Source organism: Clarias gariepinus, chromosome 26 (genome assembly GCF_024256425.1).
Source record: "Clarias gariepinus isolate MV-2021 ecotype Netherlands chromosome 26, CGAR_prim_01v2, whole genome shotgun sequence".
Classification (NCBI taxonomy): domain Eukaryota; kingdom Metazoa; phylum Chordata; class Actinopteri; order Siluriformes; family Clariidae; genus Clarias; species Clarias gariepinus.
In genome coordinates, this window is record NC_071125.1 from 19,569,367 (window position 1) to 19,583,603 (window position 14,237).

A 14,237-nucleotide genomic window follows, 5' to 3' on the forward strand; every position below is an offset into this window, starting at 1 on the left:
CACTTAACACTACAACAGGATCCAACACATTTAACACACTTATCCAGTCTGAAACATTTGTCTTTGGCTTGACTCTGCTCTGGTGGGAAAAGCTAGATCAGGTCTGCCTTTCTTTTCCACTATACGTAGATAATACAATTGTTTTATTACATGTGAAACAGTCGGGATTGTATTTAAAATCTCATAGAGCAAGCTCTAATTTGACTACGTTCTTAGCATTACCAATAAACTGGGACACATACTTGCGCATAAGCTCTACAGTACATATTTTGGGCACAAAAAAAAAACATAATACAAGGACATAATTCATGTTAAGAGGTCAAGGATGAATTGTCTGTACTTATGGGAATTCCTCTGATTTAACTAAAGAAGCACTCACAAAGCAGCACAGGAGAAAATCATATTTAAAGAACAGACTCTCCTTCAGAGTCTCAGGGACACACAGTTAGAGATCAGCTCACCCTAAAACAAACAGTACAGAGTTAATATTCTCCAGAACAATATGAAATATGGATCAATGTCTCGCTAGGATAATAAGATTAATGTTGGATAAAAAGAGAGTAATATCTGGATAAATTAATTAGATACTTCCTGCTGGATAATTGCAAATATTGCAAAATTGGTCTGGAATGCAGACTTGCAAAACGCTCATAAATGTTTCTTTTGTGTACTAGAATTTAAGCAAGCAGCATGCTTTAAACATAGACGAATTAAACAAACTGACAAACTAACAGCAAAATGATTTTGCACATAATCCCAATAATCTGTGGGCACCTGAGGCTGACCCATTCCCACACGAAAGGCCAACCAATCCATTCTAACCTCACAGATAAGGAAATGCAGCACCAGCTGTTGAAAAAAGTAAATACTCGCCATAATAGGAAGACACCAAAACACCTGGTGCACCACAGCCTGCCACACATGGGGCCCAGCAGGCAAAGAACCCAAGGACACCAACCAGGCCTCCAAATTCCCAGTCCAATTGAGCACTCATGAATGCACCAGACAAACATGTCCGATCCATGGAGGCCCCACCCTGCAACCCACACCACCCACTGCCAACTGTCCTGGTGTCAGACACCACAGCACACCACCAGATCTCTTGTTCAGCCATGACCTTAAGGGCCAGAGCTGACCTACACAATACTGGGCAACATGTTTTGTGTTGTAATGTTATGGATGATCAGTGTAGTGGATTGGATAATGAATGGCTGATTGGATATTCATTCAAAGAGTTTGTAGATGACCTACCGTTTTTACCAGTAATTATGCCTCACAAAGCTAACAGTGACTTTTGTGCATTACCAGTTGAGAACATTTTTCTGTTGGTGGTCGAAGAATAGATAATTCAAATCATACAGAATAAAATAATAACTGTGCGCTTATCAGCCTTTGAGGCTGTGGGCCATTTCGAGTGCTGGTAATTATTTCTGAACCCATAAAGGATGATCTGCATTTTAATACAGCTGTCATTTCTCTCGGACTCCTACTGTTCCATCGTGCACTGATTGCTATGACGACACCAACACAATTCATTCTCGTTTCTCTCTTATCTCCCACCTACACTGCTGTTCTGTAAAGTTAACATGAGAAGAAACAGAATGACTCATTCATTGAGTTGTTCATATCCTTTCTAAGAAAGACAGCGCTCTCTATCCCAGATCCTCCTCAGGGATCCCTGCACATTGTGAAATTAAATTCCTCCAGCAGGTCCTGGGTCTGCCCCCCCACCCCACCCCCGCCAGAGTCTCTGTCCAGTGGGATGCCCTTGCTATGTCTGTAGTTGAAGCTAACCACAGGGCATCCTTGTTAGAAGCTCAATTGAGAGATTTGGCAGAGCAGCATCTCTCTTTAGAGGCTCTTCTGGATTGTTGAGCTCTTTAATCTATCTCAACCCTATAGAGGAATCTGTGCTATCTGTATTTGCACAAATCTCCGGTTTTGAAAAATGAGGCCCACAAAAGTGCCAAAAAAAAGGAATTCCTCAAATGATGCTAGCTTTAAAATTGGTTAGTCAATCCCCATAGAGAACCAGATGGATGGATGGATGGATAGATGGATGAATAGATAGACAGATAGATACTGTATTAGCTAGCTAGAAATCAGATGGATGGATGGATGGATGGATGGATGGATAGATAGATAGATAGATAGATAGATAGATAGATAGATAGATAGATAGATAGATAGATAGATAGATAGATAGAAACTTTATTGATTCTGAAAGAAATTTCATGTTGACATGTCCACATTTCCAACAGAAATAACCATGTTAAAAAAAAAACAAAAAAAAAAAAAACGGTTTTGTTCTCCACAGCTAGATTTCCCATTCATGCCAATGGCACAAGAGCTGAATGTTCATGTAACTCCAATTAAAATTATACTAAGCCATACAATTGTGCATGAATAGGGGCATGGCTAAGTGACTCCATTGCAAGTATCAAACTGCTATTAGACACCTTAAAATATTATCTGTCTATTTGACCATTTATAAATAAACCAGGGTTTAGGAGAAGTGAACTTCCGCCAAGATGATGACACCAGACCTTCTACAGATGAGCTTCAAAACTGTTCTTCAAAAAATCACAGAGGGTTTGTCCTGTTCTTATACTGTATTATACTGTGCTTTCTACCCATTCTCTTGATCATTACTGAGGACAGCAATCTAGACTGACTGGTGAACAGAGCACTTCATGCAAACCCTGAATACCTGTTTGAAAACTAAATAAATTGTGCAATAATGTCTACACAAATTCAATTAAGAATAAAAGTCCATGTTTTATTAGCTCATTGGAATAAATACTCAAAATATGGCTTAATAATAATTTATATGAGCTAATTATTGTGTAAAGTAAAAAGTTCCCATTGTCTATCAAAAAAATAATTTGGAATTAAGTAAATAGGGTCAATGTTATTGTTGTCAAAGTCAATGTTAATCCTAGTGGCAAATTTTCTTCGCCAAATTGTAAAGATGAAATAAAGCAGAACTTTTAAACCATTTTTCAAATCAGGGCCAAAGAAGCAGTTGACTGAGATTAATACAATTTAGCTTCCTCACCAGATTGAGAACCTGAGAAATAATAAGACTATCAAAATGTCATTTTGATTTATTATTTTCATTTGGGCGCATTAAATGAAACAATAAAACTTGAAAGTCAATTTAAAAAAGCATGTTACCAGAACTCTTTTGTTTTTACTCATCAGAAACAGATAATTGTTTATTATTTAAGCTTGCTATTGTAATAGGACATTTTAATGAATTGGACAATATAAAGGACTGTGCTTATTTTAAGGATAGTAATTCAAGTTCCAGGTTGTAACACTAAACATTGTAGAAAAGTTGGGTGAATACATTTGCAAGTCATTATGAATCTGCACTAAAAATAAAGATTTTTAAGGGTGAAGTTTAAACTGAAACATTCATGGATACATGTTTATTCTTTTGAGTTATACTTCAAAACAATGGATGAATAATTGTAATAACCAGTAATTTCCATACCTGGAGTGTTGAGTAGGCGTGATGAGCGGCACGTATAGGTGATGTGCTGCTCACAGTGATCTGCGGCGTCGGTAATGGCACTGATCTGCTCTATTGTCGCGCTGTAGTTCAGCTGCAGGATGGTTCGTCTCTCTCTGCTCGAACCCGTTACAGCTGTCTGAGCCGGCAGGTTGTTCAGCACCGTCGTCCAAACCTTGTCCTCTGGAAATAAACACGAACCAACCATTAAAACAGTGTCAGAAGATTTATTATGCACACTTCATTTTGTTTTTAATATTTGAACGTTTATATGGCTCTCCAGTTTGCAAGTAAGTAAGTCCCCTACATACGAACAAGTTCCATTCTGAGAGCTAGTCCATATGTCCAATTTGTTCAAGCGAATATTGTCTAGGTACTAGGATACTATTACAACTGGCAATACACAAGTATATTACAGTAGAGTATGGAACTGTAAAAGGTTTATATAACCTTTCACATGTATAATACATAAAAAAGAAAACACAAAAATAAAAAAATATTAATATAAATATAAAAAATAAAGAAAACATTTAAATCTTATAATACCTAGACTTCACATGTTCCATGATCTTGTCATTGTTCTTTAGGATCTTGCTAATGGTTGAATGATTTATAATAAAACAATGAGCAATGTGTGCAATCTTTTCACCATGCTCCATTCTCAAAATAATTTTCGCTGTTGTCTCCATCATTACTGCTTGGCGCTTCTTTTACACTTGGACATCCTGGTCTTTTACTGCACTACTGTACTATACACCAAACCACAACCACTTTCCATGTATTTCAATGTATGTCGGACATGTGATGTAACTTCCTTGATTAAACATGCGGAAACATCGAAAGTTTGTAACTCAAATGTTCGTATGTAGGGGACTTGCTAAGAAAGAGAGAAAAAAAGCATCCCCTCTGCTTTTTGTCCTTTTTTTCAATTTTGACTGGGTCATAAATAAACCAGATAGAATTTCCATCATTGTGAGTTTATATTAGAGAATACACTCCCCTGGTTTGTTGCAGAGCTTTGTCTAGTTATACTTTGGCTCTAGCAATAATCTGTTGGCTTGGCATGGCTAGATGGAGTTAATTTACATGAAAACTAGAATGGTGTGTTTGTGAGTGGAAATGAAAATAAAAAGAATTCCATGACAGGTTTTTAATCTGGAGCATTAATGCACACTCCAAGTGAATGAAACACCAGTCCATTGTAAGCACCAGACTCCCAGTCATTCATACCTACAGTAGCAGCATTGTTGTGTGTCACAAGTCGACCTACAGTAATAGCATGCTTTTATGGGAAGAGAGGAAACTGGATAACCTGGAGGAAATCCCCTATAAACGTGTGAAACTCAACACTCATGTTAACTCAATTTCTAGACCACGCTCAAGTGTGGAAGTAACAGGAAGTAGGGAAAATGTACATTTTAAAATGATTTTCCTTTTTTTTCATCTATAAATTATTGCAACCTTTTATTGAATTCTCAGGTTCTGACCCAATTTCTATCCTGCACACTTCACACCACTTTAACTGGAATAAGTTCACTAAACTGTAGCTGTATAAAGTTGCCACTGAGCCTGATTTAATCAGTGTCTTAGTGCACGAATTCATCAGACTGTTCAAAGACATCATGTCTGCCTTGTACCGATAACATTCCCTCATACTGACTAAGCGATTTATTTCATGTTCCTTTTTTTTTTTTTTGAGTACAAGGCTGCTTAACAGACAGTTTTAAAATCACTGCTGTGCTATAGGGACACGTTTCCTCGGCAACTAATGAAAAGTCCAATGTTTGGAGTGTTACGGAACGGCATTTTAAAAAAGCCTAGGAACGAACATGTCTGGTGTGACATCATTTATTCATTTTTAGGAATTTCTAGCTTAGGATTTAATTAGCAATGTGCAAATTCATTTTGTACGTCTCTGACTCCACTCATTTTCTCATTTGATGCCTTGAAGTCCACAGGCTGTTAAAAGAGGGCGCATCAAGTATTGGTTGTGTTCTTGCAAAACATTATTTACCAGCATGGCACTGATTCAATTATTTTAAATCAGTATACAAAAACGGCATCATGTTTTTTTTTTTTTTTGTTTTTGTTTTTTAAAACATTTTAGACTTAAATTTGAAAAATATAATTTTGTAGCATGTCTGCAAAACAAGTTTCCCTCATTACTCATGTTAGCAATGATAAACAATCATGTTATCACAATATTCCGTTCTTAAATGTATACTGTACAAAATGGCTAAATAAATAATTTGACAGTGAAATAAATAATTAATATGGCTGATACCAAGTAGTCTATCTCAAATGGTAACATGCACAATGTGGTTTAACACACTGGTTTAATAGATACATTTACATTAATTACTTTTGACTAACAATCTTTTCCAAAGCACTTTATTTTTATCCCACCAAACATGGGAGCAGATTTGGGTTTAGGGCCTTGACCTTCCAATCAGCAGTCCAACATCTTAATCACCGAGCTGATCCGGCGCCTACATTTCATACCACATCTATAATAGCTTCCTAGCGACTTTTAGACTGTGTGAATAAATTACCTGTCATTTTACAAATGACTCTGAACGGCCCTAAAGGTCCACTGCCATCGGGATCGATCCAGTAGACATCTGAAGACTTCCCAAGGTGCTTATAAGCCTCACACGACTGCTCATAGATAGCTATATACATAAAAAAAGATGGTTAAAAGAAATTAACATGCAGGTAAACTCCTCTTTTTATATAACAGTTATGCACTGACACATGTGTTCTGACCCTTTTCCATGACAACCACCACTAACCTTTTCATTAATTTGATCTACACTACAGTAGCACTTTTGGATCAGACTACACAGTCACCCATGTGCATCAGTGAGCCTTGGCCACCCATGACCCTGACGCAGATGCACTGGTTTTCCCTTCTTGGATCACTTTTGGTATGTCCTGACCACTGTAGAATAGGAACATCCCACAATACCAACCAGTTCTGGACTTGCTCTGACCCAGTCCTCTAGCCATCACAATTTGGCCTTTGTCAGAGTCACTCAGATCCTTACAATTGCCCATTTTTTCTGCTTCCTAATATATATTCCACCCATTTCCAGGTGCCATCGTAATGAAATATTAAAACTGCAGCTACTGTGAGAAGGGCCAGATTGTGATGACTTGAGAACTGGGTCAGAGCAACTGCAAAACTGTAGGTCTTGTGGGATGTTTCCAGGCTGCAGTAGTCAAGACCTACCAAAAGTGATCCAATAAAGGAAAACCGGTGAACTGGCGACAGGGGCATGGGTGGCCAAGGCTCACTGATGCACATGGAGTGAAAGCTGGCCTGTGTAGGTCAGTCCAATAGAAGAGCTACTGTATCCCTAATAAAGGAAAAGATTGAAGCAGGTTCCAATAGAAAAGTGTTGGAATACTGTCAGGTGGCATTTATGGCTAAGATCCAGTATATATTCTGATGGTCACATGATAGCATAATGATTCAAGATTCAAAGAACTTTATTAATCCCAGAGGGAAATTGCTAAAGATGATGTGACTACTGACATCTTTAATGGAACCATAACGCATTACTTATAACGTAACATGAACAGAATTGACATCACGAACATGTAGAACTATCTAAATTAGTATATTTTTTATTATTTTTTAGTCAGAGAAACAACCGAAAATAACCATCATGTGTATCTGTATCAATTTCTTTGCCTATATTACCTGTTTAAAATATTACATTACAATCCTATAATATATGATAATAATAAAAAAAAGTAAAAAAAAAAAAAAAAACAGTCATTACTTTGGGACAGGTGACGGGTGTACATATGTGATATGTTTAGATTCCCTACTAAGAACAATTTCTAACAGAAAGTCTATAAAAGTCCATGTAAAAAATAAATAAAATAGAATTGAAAAATAACTTAAATGGGAAGTGATCGCACTTTAGTGTGGGTGTTAAAGAACAGACGTGCTCTTTCATGTAGATGCCAAATCAATAAAAACGAGCTCTAACATTTGTGCCAGTTTGTTCTATAAAGGTCGTGACATCTTAAACATCGGTAAAGCTAAAAGAGGAAATATATCTGAAGCATCCTTCTTTACTCTCTGCATGTCCATGTCACCTACAAGCAAACAATACAATTTTTTTTTAAGTCAGTTTAGACCAAAGGAATTTTATTAAGTCGATTTTGGGGGCTAAATTCTAGAAGTGCGTACTGTACACTACATACACGTGTGACAGGTGGCTCCGGTGTATCCAGTCCCGTCACAGGAGCAGCTGAAACTGTCCCAGGCCTGCGTGCACCTTCCTCCATGCTCACAGTGATTGGGCAAGCATCTGAAAAGCGAGAAGAGTCACTAGATTAGAGGAAGAGTGGGGGAAACCAGTCTCATTTCAAATACAGCAGATTTATTCATCTTTTTTATTCATTCATGTACTGTACTGTAGGTCCATTGTGATAAAAACTGAAAGAAGTATTCATGCCAGGTCTACACTTATTAAGACTTATTTCTGGTTAAAAAGCATGCAATCTTTCTTTATAAAGTATTTTTCTTTATATAGAAAATTTGCAGTGACTTTCTATTTTAATACAGAAGAGACCAAGGACAAGAAATTAGCCGGACCTACAGCTAATGAACAGATTCAGTCAGAGGTAAAGTTTTTTGCTGCTTAAAGAAGTTAATAAGAGAAACGACCTCGCTGTATGGATGTGCAACTAAAACCAGATGGAAGTACAACATTTACAACTTAACTTTGGTAAGTGTCTGTTATACAAAGAAGAAAAAAAAAGAGAATGTTGTATTGGAAAATAAGTAACAGTTAGTCCGCATCGCAACAACCCATCATTGATTAAAAAAAAAAAAAATATATATATATATATATATATATATATATATATATATATATATTCCATCACATCTTATTACGCTTTGTTCCTTACAAAAGTAATTTAACCTTTTTTTTTTTGCAAGATCATCCTTCTTATAAGGTAAATTTGAAATAAATCAGACAATAAATTTATTTCCAATACAATCTTATTGCACACTCTTGCTCTAAAGCAAACTAGACATAAGACAGACTAGACTCTTGTTAGTCTCCCGAGGGGTCGCCACAGCGGACCAACTGATCTTCACCACAACTTCGGCACAGGTTTTACACCAGAAGCCCTTCCTGACGCAACCTTCCCATTTTATCCGGGCTTGGGATCATATCCAGTGGTTTGGACAATTGGTGGAAATCAAACCGGGGCTTTCCGCATGGTAGGCAAGAAACTTACCACTGAGCCACCAATGCCCTAGAAATAAGGCAGACTATAAGGTCTTTAAATCACACCTACTCACAAAGAAATTCCAAAAATCACGGAGCATCTTTAAAAGTTAAGCACCTACCACATACCATACCATATTTTAATTTGCATTCATGTTATAGTCACTTTTCATCTTTATTAATTATTTAGCTGAAAAATAAAAATACATATATATTTTTTCCTGAATTATAGAAATCAATGCTGTTTAATTAAAGTACAGAGAGTCAAAGAAAGCATTTAAAAAGTATGTTCAAGCTATTCACATCCTCATATCCTTTAGCTTTATATTCATTGATGTCCTAATTATGCACCAAAGTTGAAACCTTAAACGGATTCCTTTCCTTTAAACTTTTTTTTCTTTTTCTTTTTTAAATTAATTACTCATTTTTAAAATATGCTTTAAATTGAAAAGTCTGTCCAGTTTTCAAATCTTCTTTATGTTAGTATTATTAGAATGCAGAATGGAAAAAAAGCTCGAATTAGAGATCAAATGCAGGGGGACTTCAGTCTGACATAATTGTTGTCACTGATACAGTAGACCACATGAATCTACATGTTGAGGTCGAATTAAACAATCTCACTCACTTACTTACTCAATGTTTATACCAATTTGACCTGTGCAGAGGGTCAAGGGGGCCTGAAGCCTCTTCCAGGAGACTTAGGGCCCGAAGCAGGGTACACCCTGGATGTGCACACACGCTCATTCAGACACTGTGGAAAATTTCGGGAACGCCAATCAGCCTAATCTGCATGTCAAGTTGTTCCTGTTGGGCCCTTGAGTGGGGCTCTTAACCCTCAACTGCTCACATGTGTAATGAAACACAAATGTAAGTCGCTCAAGATAAGAACATCTACCAAATGCCTAAATGAAACTGGAATACCCGGAGGAAACCCACCAAGCATGAGGAAAACATGCAAACTCCATGAACACAGACCCTGAGGTCGGAATCAAACCTGGACTCTGGAGGTTCAAGGAAACAGTCCTAACCACTAAGCCACCATGACACCCAGATTCAAACAAACTAAAAATCAGCCCCAATGTTGTTCCAAAAAATGCTTAGTAATTAATTTTGCTTAAAAAAAAGGTCAAATTAATGTGATGCTAAGAAAGAAACCTTACATTGATGTGCTTTTATCTCCCGTACACAGCTTATAGGAAGAAATGAATTTCAGTGAGTGTATATGCTACAGAATTGTAGTCCTAACTGCTTTATTTGCTATAGTTCAGTAACAGAAAGTATCCAATACTGTATAAACCCAACATTATGGACAACCTCTTTACAGACAAAGAGAGGTAATGTATTGTTTCACATCCTGGCAGCACATTAACCAGGACGGACAGGAAGCTCGGTACAAATGACCTACAGAATGCATGACCCCTGTCTGACACTTATATGCATCCTATGCACCATCCTGGAACGTACAAGATCAGCATTATGTATAAAAAAAAAAAAAGTACCTCCAGGTGTGCACTTTAGCCGACGTGCCGAAACAACATTGACGTCTTAACTGATGAAGAGAAACACTAAATCGATGATGTTGTAATGAGCGTCTGAGCCCCGGTAATGATTTCACAGCACAGCCGATCGAGTGGCAGGTAAATGAAAAGCGAACGCTTGTCATCCTCTCATCACCTCTGTTATTACAGTACACAGTGCGAGGTGTGGAAGCTCACTGATGCACTTAGATCCAGGGATACTTCAGATAGAAATCAGGAGTATTGAGTATTAAGACTGTCTGTAAGGGATGATCCAAATGAGCAGCTACTGTCCGGTTGGACAAAATAAAATAAGATAAAATTAAATGTAATAAAATGTAACAATAATAATAATAACATTGTATTAAATATAATAAATAGGACAAATTAATTAATTATAAATTAATTTATGTGGTTTTTAATATGATTCATTTAATTTTATATATAATTTTTAAATGCTTTTTTTATTTTAATTTTATTATTTATATGTTTTACTGTAACACATTGTAACAACTATTAGTAATTGATCTACAGTAGGAGTTAATTATTTATGTTTTCACACTTTTTTTGCATTTTATTTCGCCACACTCCACTAATCATCAGCTTCGAGTAGTTTACTCACTTCTTCTCTTTTTATATTGTACACTCGAGGCACTATACAGGATACACCCTGGATGGGGTGCCAGTCTATCACATGGCACAAGCACACACACACTCATACACAGACTGTTGGAAACACCACATTTACATGCGCTTGGACTGTGGGAGGAAACCGAAGTCCCCAGAGGAAACCCGCCAAGCATGTGGAGACCGAGAAACGGCATGCACGCAGACAGTCTGGATTCGAACCCTTGACCCTGGAGGTGCAAGGTCACAGTGCACACCGCTACACCGCAGTACACCACATTAAGTAGCTTATTTTTATGTAAAAAATCTGTTTAATTTGTATTGCACTTTTGGCAATAGGCATTATAACCAAGATGTTTTACATGCAATATACTGTATACATATTGATCCCTGATGAGCAAACAGCAGATTTTCCATGTTCCTTTATTTATCAGCACACATTAAACAACAAAACAAACCATCACATCATGAGTCTTCTTAATGAAGCATCATGTGTTTTTCTTGTTTCAGGCTGATTGTCGATTTATCTCGTTAATGACAGTTGTTAATTGGTGTGTTAAATGGTGTGTTACCTTGCAGGCGTGTGAGCGTAAAAGCCTCACGGCCCAGGAACCCATGTTAAGCATCAGAGTCACAAGATGCCCGGGTAATAAATCAATATTAGTGTAACAACAGAGCACTGGTGCTTCACTAACCTGGATATCAGATGTTTACTCTTCCGCTTAAAACTTGCACCAAAATCTATATCTCTTGCCACACATCCTGTACAACAATAATCAACCTTGTTATGATTGTGTTTTGTCTATAATTCATTAGCAAATGTTTATAGCTAGCTCCGCGGTCGTCTTCCGAGGTATTGCGTCAATATAATTACCAAGCCATTATTCCTTTACTCTTGCTCGTATATTGGATTTTGCTCTCTTTCCTAATTGCATCTCTTTTCTACCCTGCAACTGTATAGGCACCTGACAAATTAAGCTATAATATGGAAGCCGTTTGGCCGGCGTGCTCTGGGGTCCAGTCCATCCCTTGGAGCGCAGCCTCGCTGCAAATCGATACAAAATTCTTCTGACGGATTACATTTCCATCCTGACCGACTTGGTCTCATTCATCCACAGGGTACGAGGGCTGGCTAATTGGTTTGATATGGATGAAAATGATGTAAATCATACGCTCTGGGCTTCAAAGGCATCAGATGTCAAACCAATTATGTATCAAATGGGGGATTTTGAAGTGATGTGACAGACAGCTCGCTGTGTAGCCATCATCAAATCATCAACGTAGGTGATATCGTTTTGCGCGCATGCTCATGTGTGCCTTTCCGAGGACAGACGCGTCCACATTAGAGTCGGATAAACGTCACTTGTTATTATGACTGTGCATCGTCAAGTCATGCAAATCTGATCTGACCAAAGGAAACAGAATTGACCAATGTGGCTTGTAATGTGAACGTAGCCAAGGACACTTCCACACATTGTACGTGTAGAAAATATGCCAAGATGCACACAGTTCTCCCCGGTATAAAGCTTTACTAAAACAATGTTCCCTTACCCTTAATTTATTACCTGTTTGTATACATGATAATGACTATATCCTCGCAAAATCATTGCCCCGTACAGTAAGTGTTCAAGTGTAGTGTCGAGGTTAGAAGTTGAGTCAGTGCTCAGACCTGTCTATTATGGCACATGTGTCCAAGCTGACATTCTCAAAGGCTCCCAGCATCCCCTGCTCCATAGCTGCCAGGTCAGCAAGCTGATCGTCCACTTGGATGAGCTGCATGCAGCCCTGAAAAAAGCGCTGTGACGGAGACGCCTGAGTCTGCAGGAAATAACCTGTGCATGAGAGAGAGAGAGAGAGAGAGAGAGAGAGAGAGAAGGAAAAAAAGTCACATTTACATGAAATTCAAGATTTTCTGAACAGCATGTGGATTTGTATGGCTTCTGATCTAATTGAGATGGGAAGATTGATTAAAAACGAATTCTGCATAATTTAACTCTTGGCATAACACCGGTGGCATCATCGATGATGCCAATCACTCTTTTTCTCTTTGCAAGTGTTTTTGTAAATAAAACTATATTGTAGCAATTTAAAAAAAATTACACAAAGGGTAGACGGTTTTCTTTAATTAATCACACATTTCATATTAAAATGAAACACCACTAGAGAGAACATAAAGGGTCGAAGCCTGGATTTTAGAGCAAGGTCTTCTGGTACAATGGTTTAAAGGACTTTCAAGTTAAACCTGGACTTGTGACTGTGCAGAATAATAGACCACAGTTGTGTAGTGTAGTGTTTATCAATGTTGCCTCACACCTCCAGGGTCTGGGTTCGATTCCCACCTTTGTGTGCATAAAGTTTTCATGTTCTCCCCATGCTTGGTGGGTTTCCTCCGCGTACTCCGGTTTCCTCTCACAGTCCAAAGATATGCGGGTTAGGCTAATTGGCGTTCCCGAATTGCCCGTAGTGTATGAATGTGTGTATGTGTGTGTGCCCTGCGATAGATTGACACCTTGTCCAGGGTGTACCCCGCCTCATGCCCTAAATCTCCTGGGATAGGCTCCAGGCTACTGGGACCCTAAATACAGGATAAAGCAGTATAGATAAGAAGAGAGTAAGTTATGAGACCAAAAGCTACCTTTATTTCTTTATATACTAATCTACTGCTACACTAATGCACTAATCGCAGCGTTTCACTAGTGCCTGGATACCAACAGGTTAGTTTTCAAGTTTTCTTGGTGCGCCAGAGCTCTGATGACTGGATGCTTCACGCCTGAAACGCCGGCCTCCCAAGAACTCCCTAAATGGCCCAAACATGTGGAAATGGTTTGGAGCGAGGTCAGGATAGACGCCTTAAACACATCAAATGTTTTAAGAGTCTCATCACCGTACTGTGCTTGAAGAATTTTAAAAGGTTCGCCTCAGTAAATATCCTCATGCATGAATGTACACAAACTCTCAAAGAATATTAACCGCTTTTTTTTTCCCCTCAAGCTGGATTTTTATATTTTTTGCACCGGCTTTATTAAATGATTTACAAATAAATTCCAGTTTGATAAATGAGGTCTATTGATGCTTGTCCTTGGTTGCACCATTCTCAACAATGCAACACAGAGTATAATCTCTACGCAATAATACAGAATGAGTTTTCACATCCTGCCCTGCCCTTGGTTTATAGACGTATTTAGCATAAAAATGTGCTGATCAGCTTTCCATCATGCTCTAAGTGACCTTGCGAAACCAGCGCCACACAAAGCCACATATCACATAAAACATGATCCTAAAAAAAATTAATAAAAAAAAAAAAAGGAACAAGTGTTTGTG

At 37.9% G+C, this 14,237-nt stretch overlaps 1 protein-coding gene across 1 annotated transcript in view; it reads right to left on the reverse strand.

The window, feature by feature from the left end:
* Positions 1-14,237, reverse strand: part of LOC128514207 (contactin-associated protein-like 2) — a 159,581-nt gene that overhangs the window by 56,784 nt on the left and 88,560 nt on the right. The window contains exons 10-13 of the mRNA XM_053487948.1: positions 12,586-12,748; positions 7,736-7,842; positions 6,070-6,189; positions 3,500-3,700 (exon numbers count right to left, since the gene is read on the reverse strand). Coding sequence (XP_053343923.1) covers positions 3,500-3,700; positions 6,070-6,189; positions 7,736-7,842; positions 12,586-12,748 — 591 coding nt within the window. The remainder of the gene's footprint in view (positions 1-3,499; positions 3,701-6,069; positions 6,190-7,735; positions 7,843-12,585; positions 12,749-14,237) is intronic.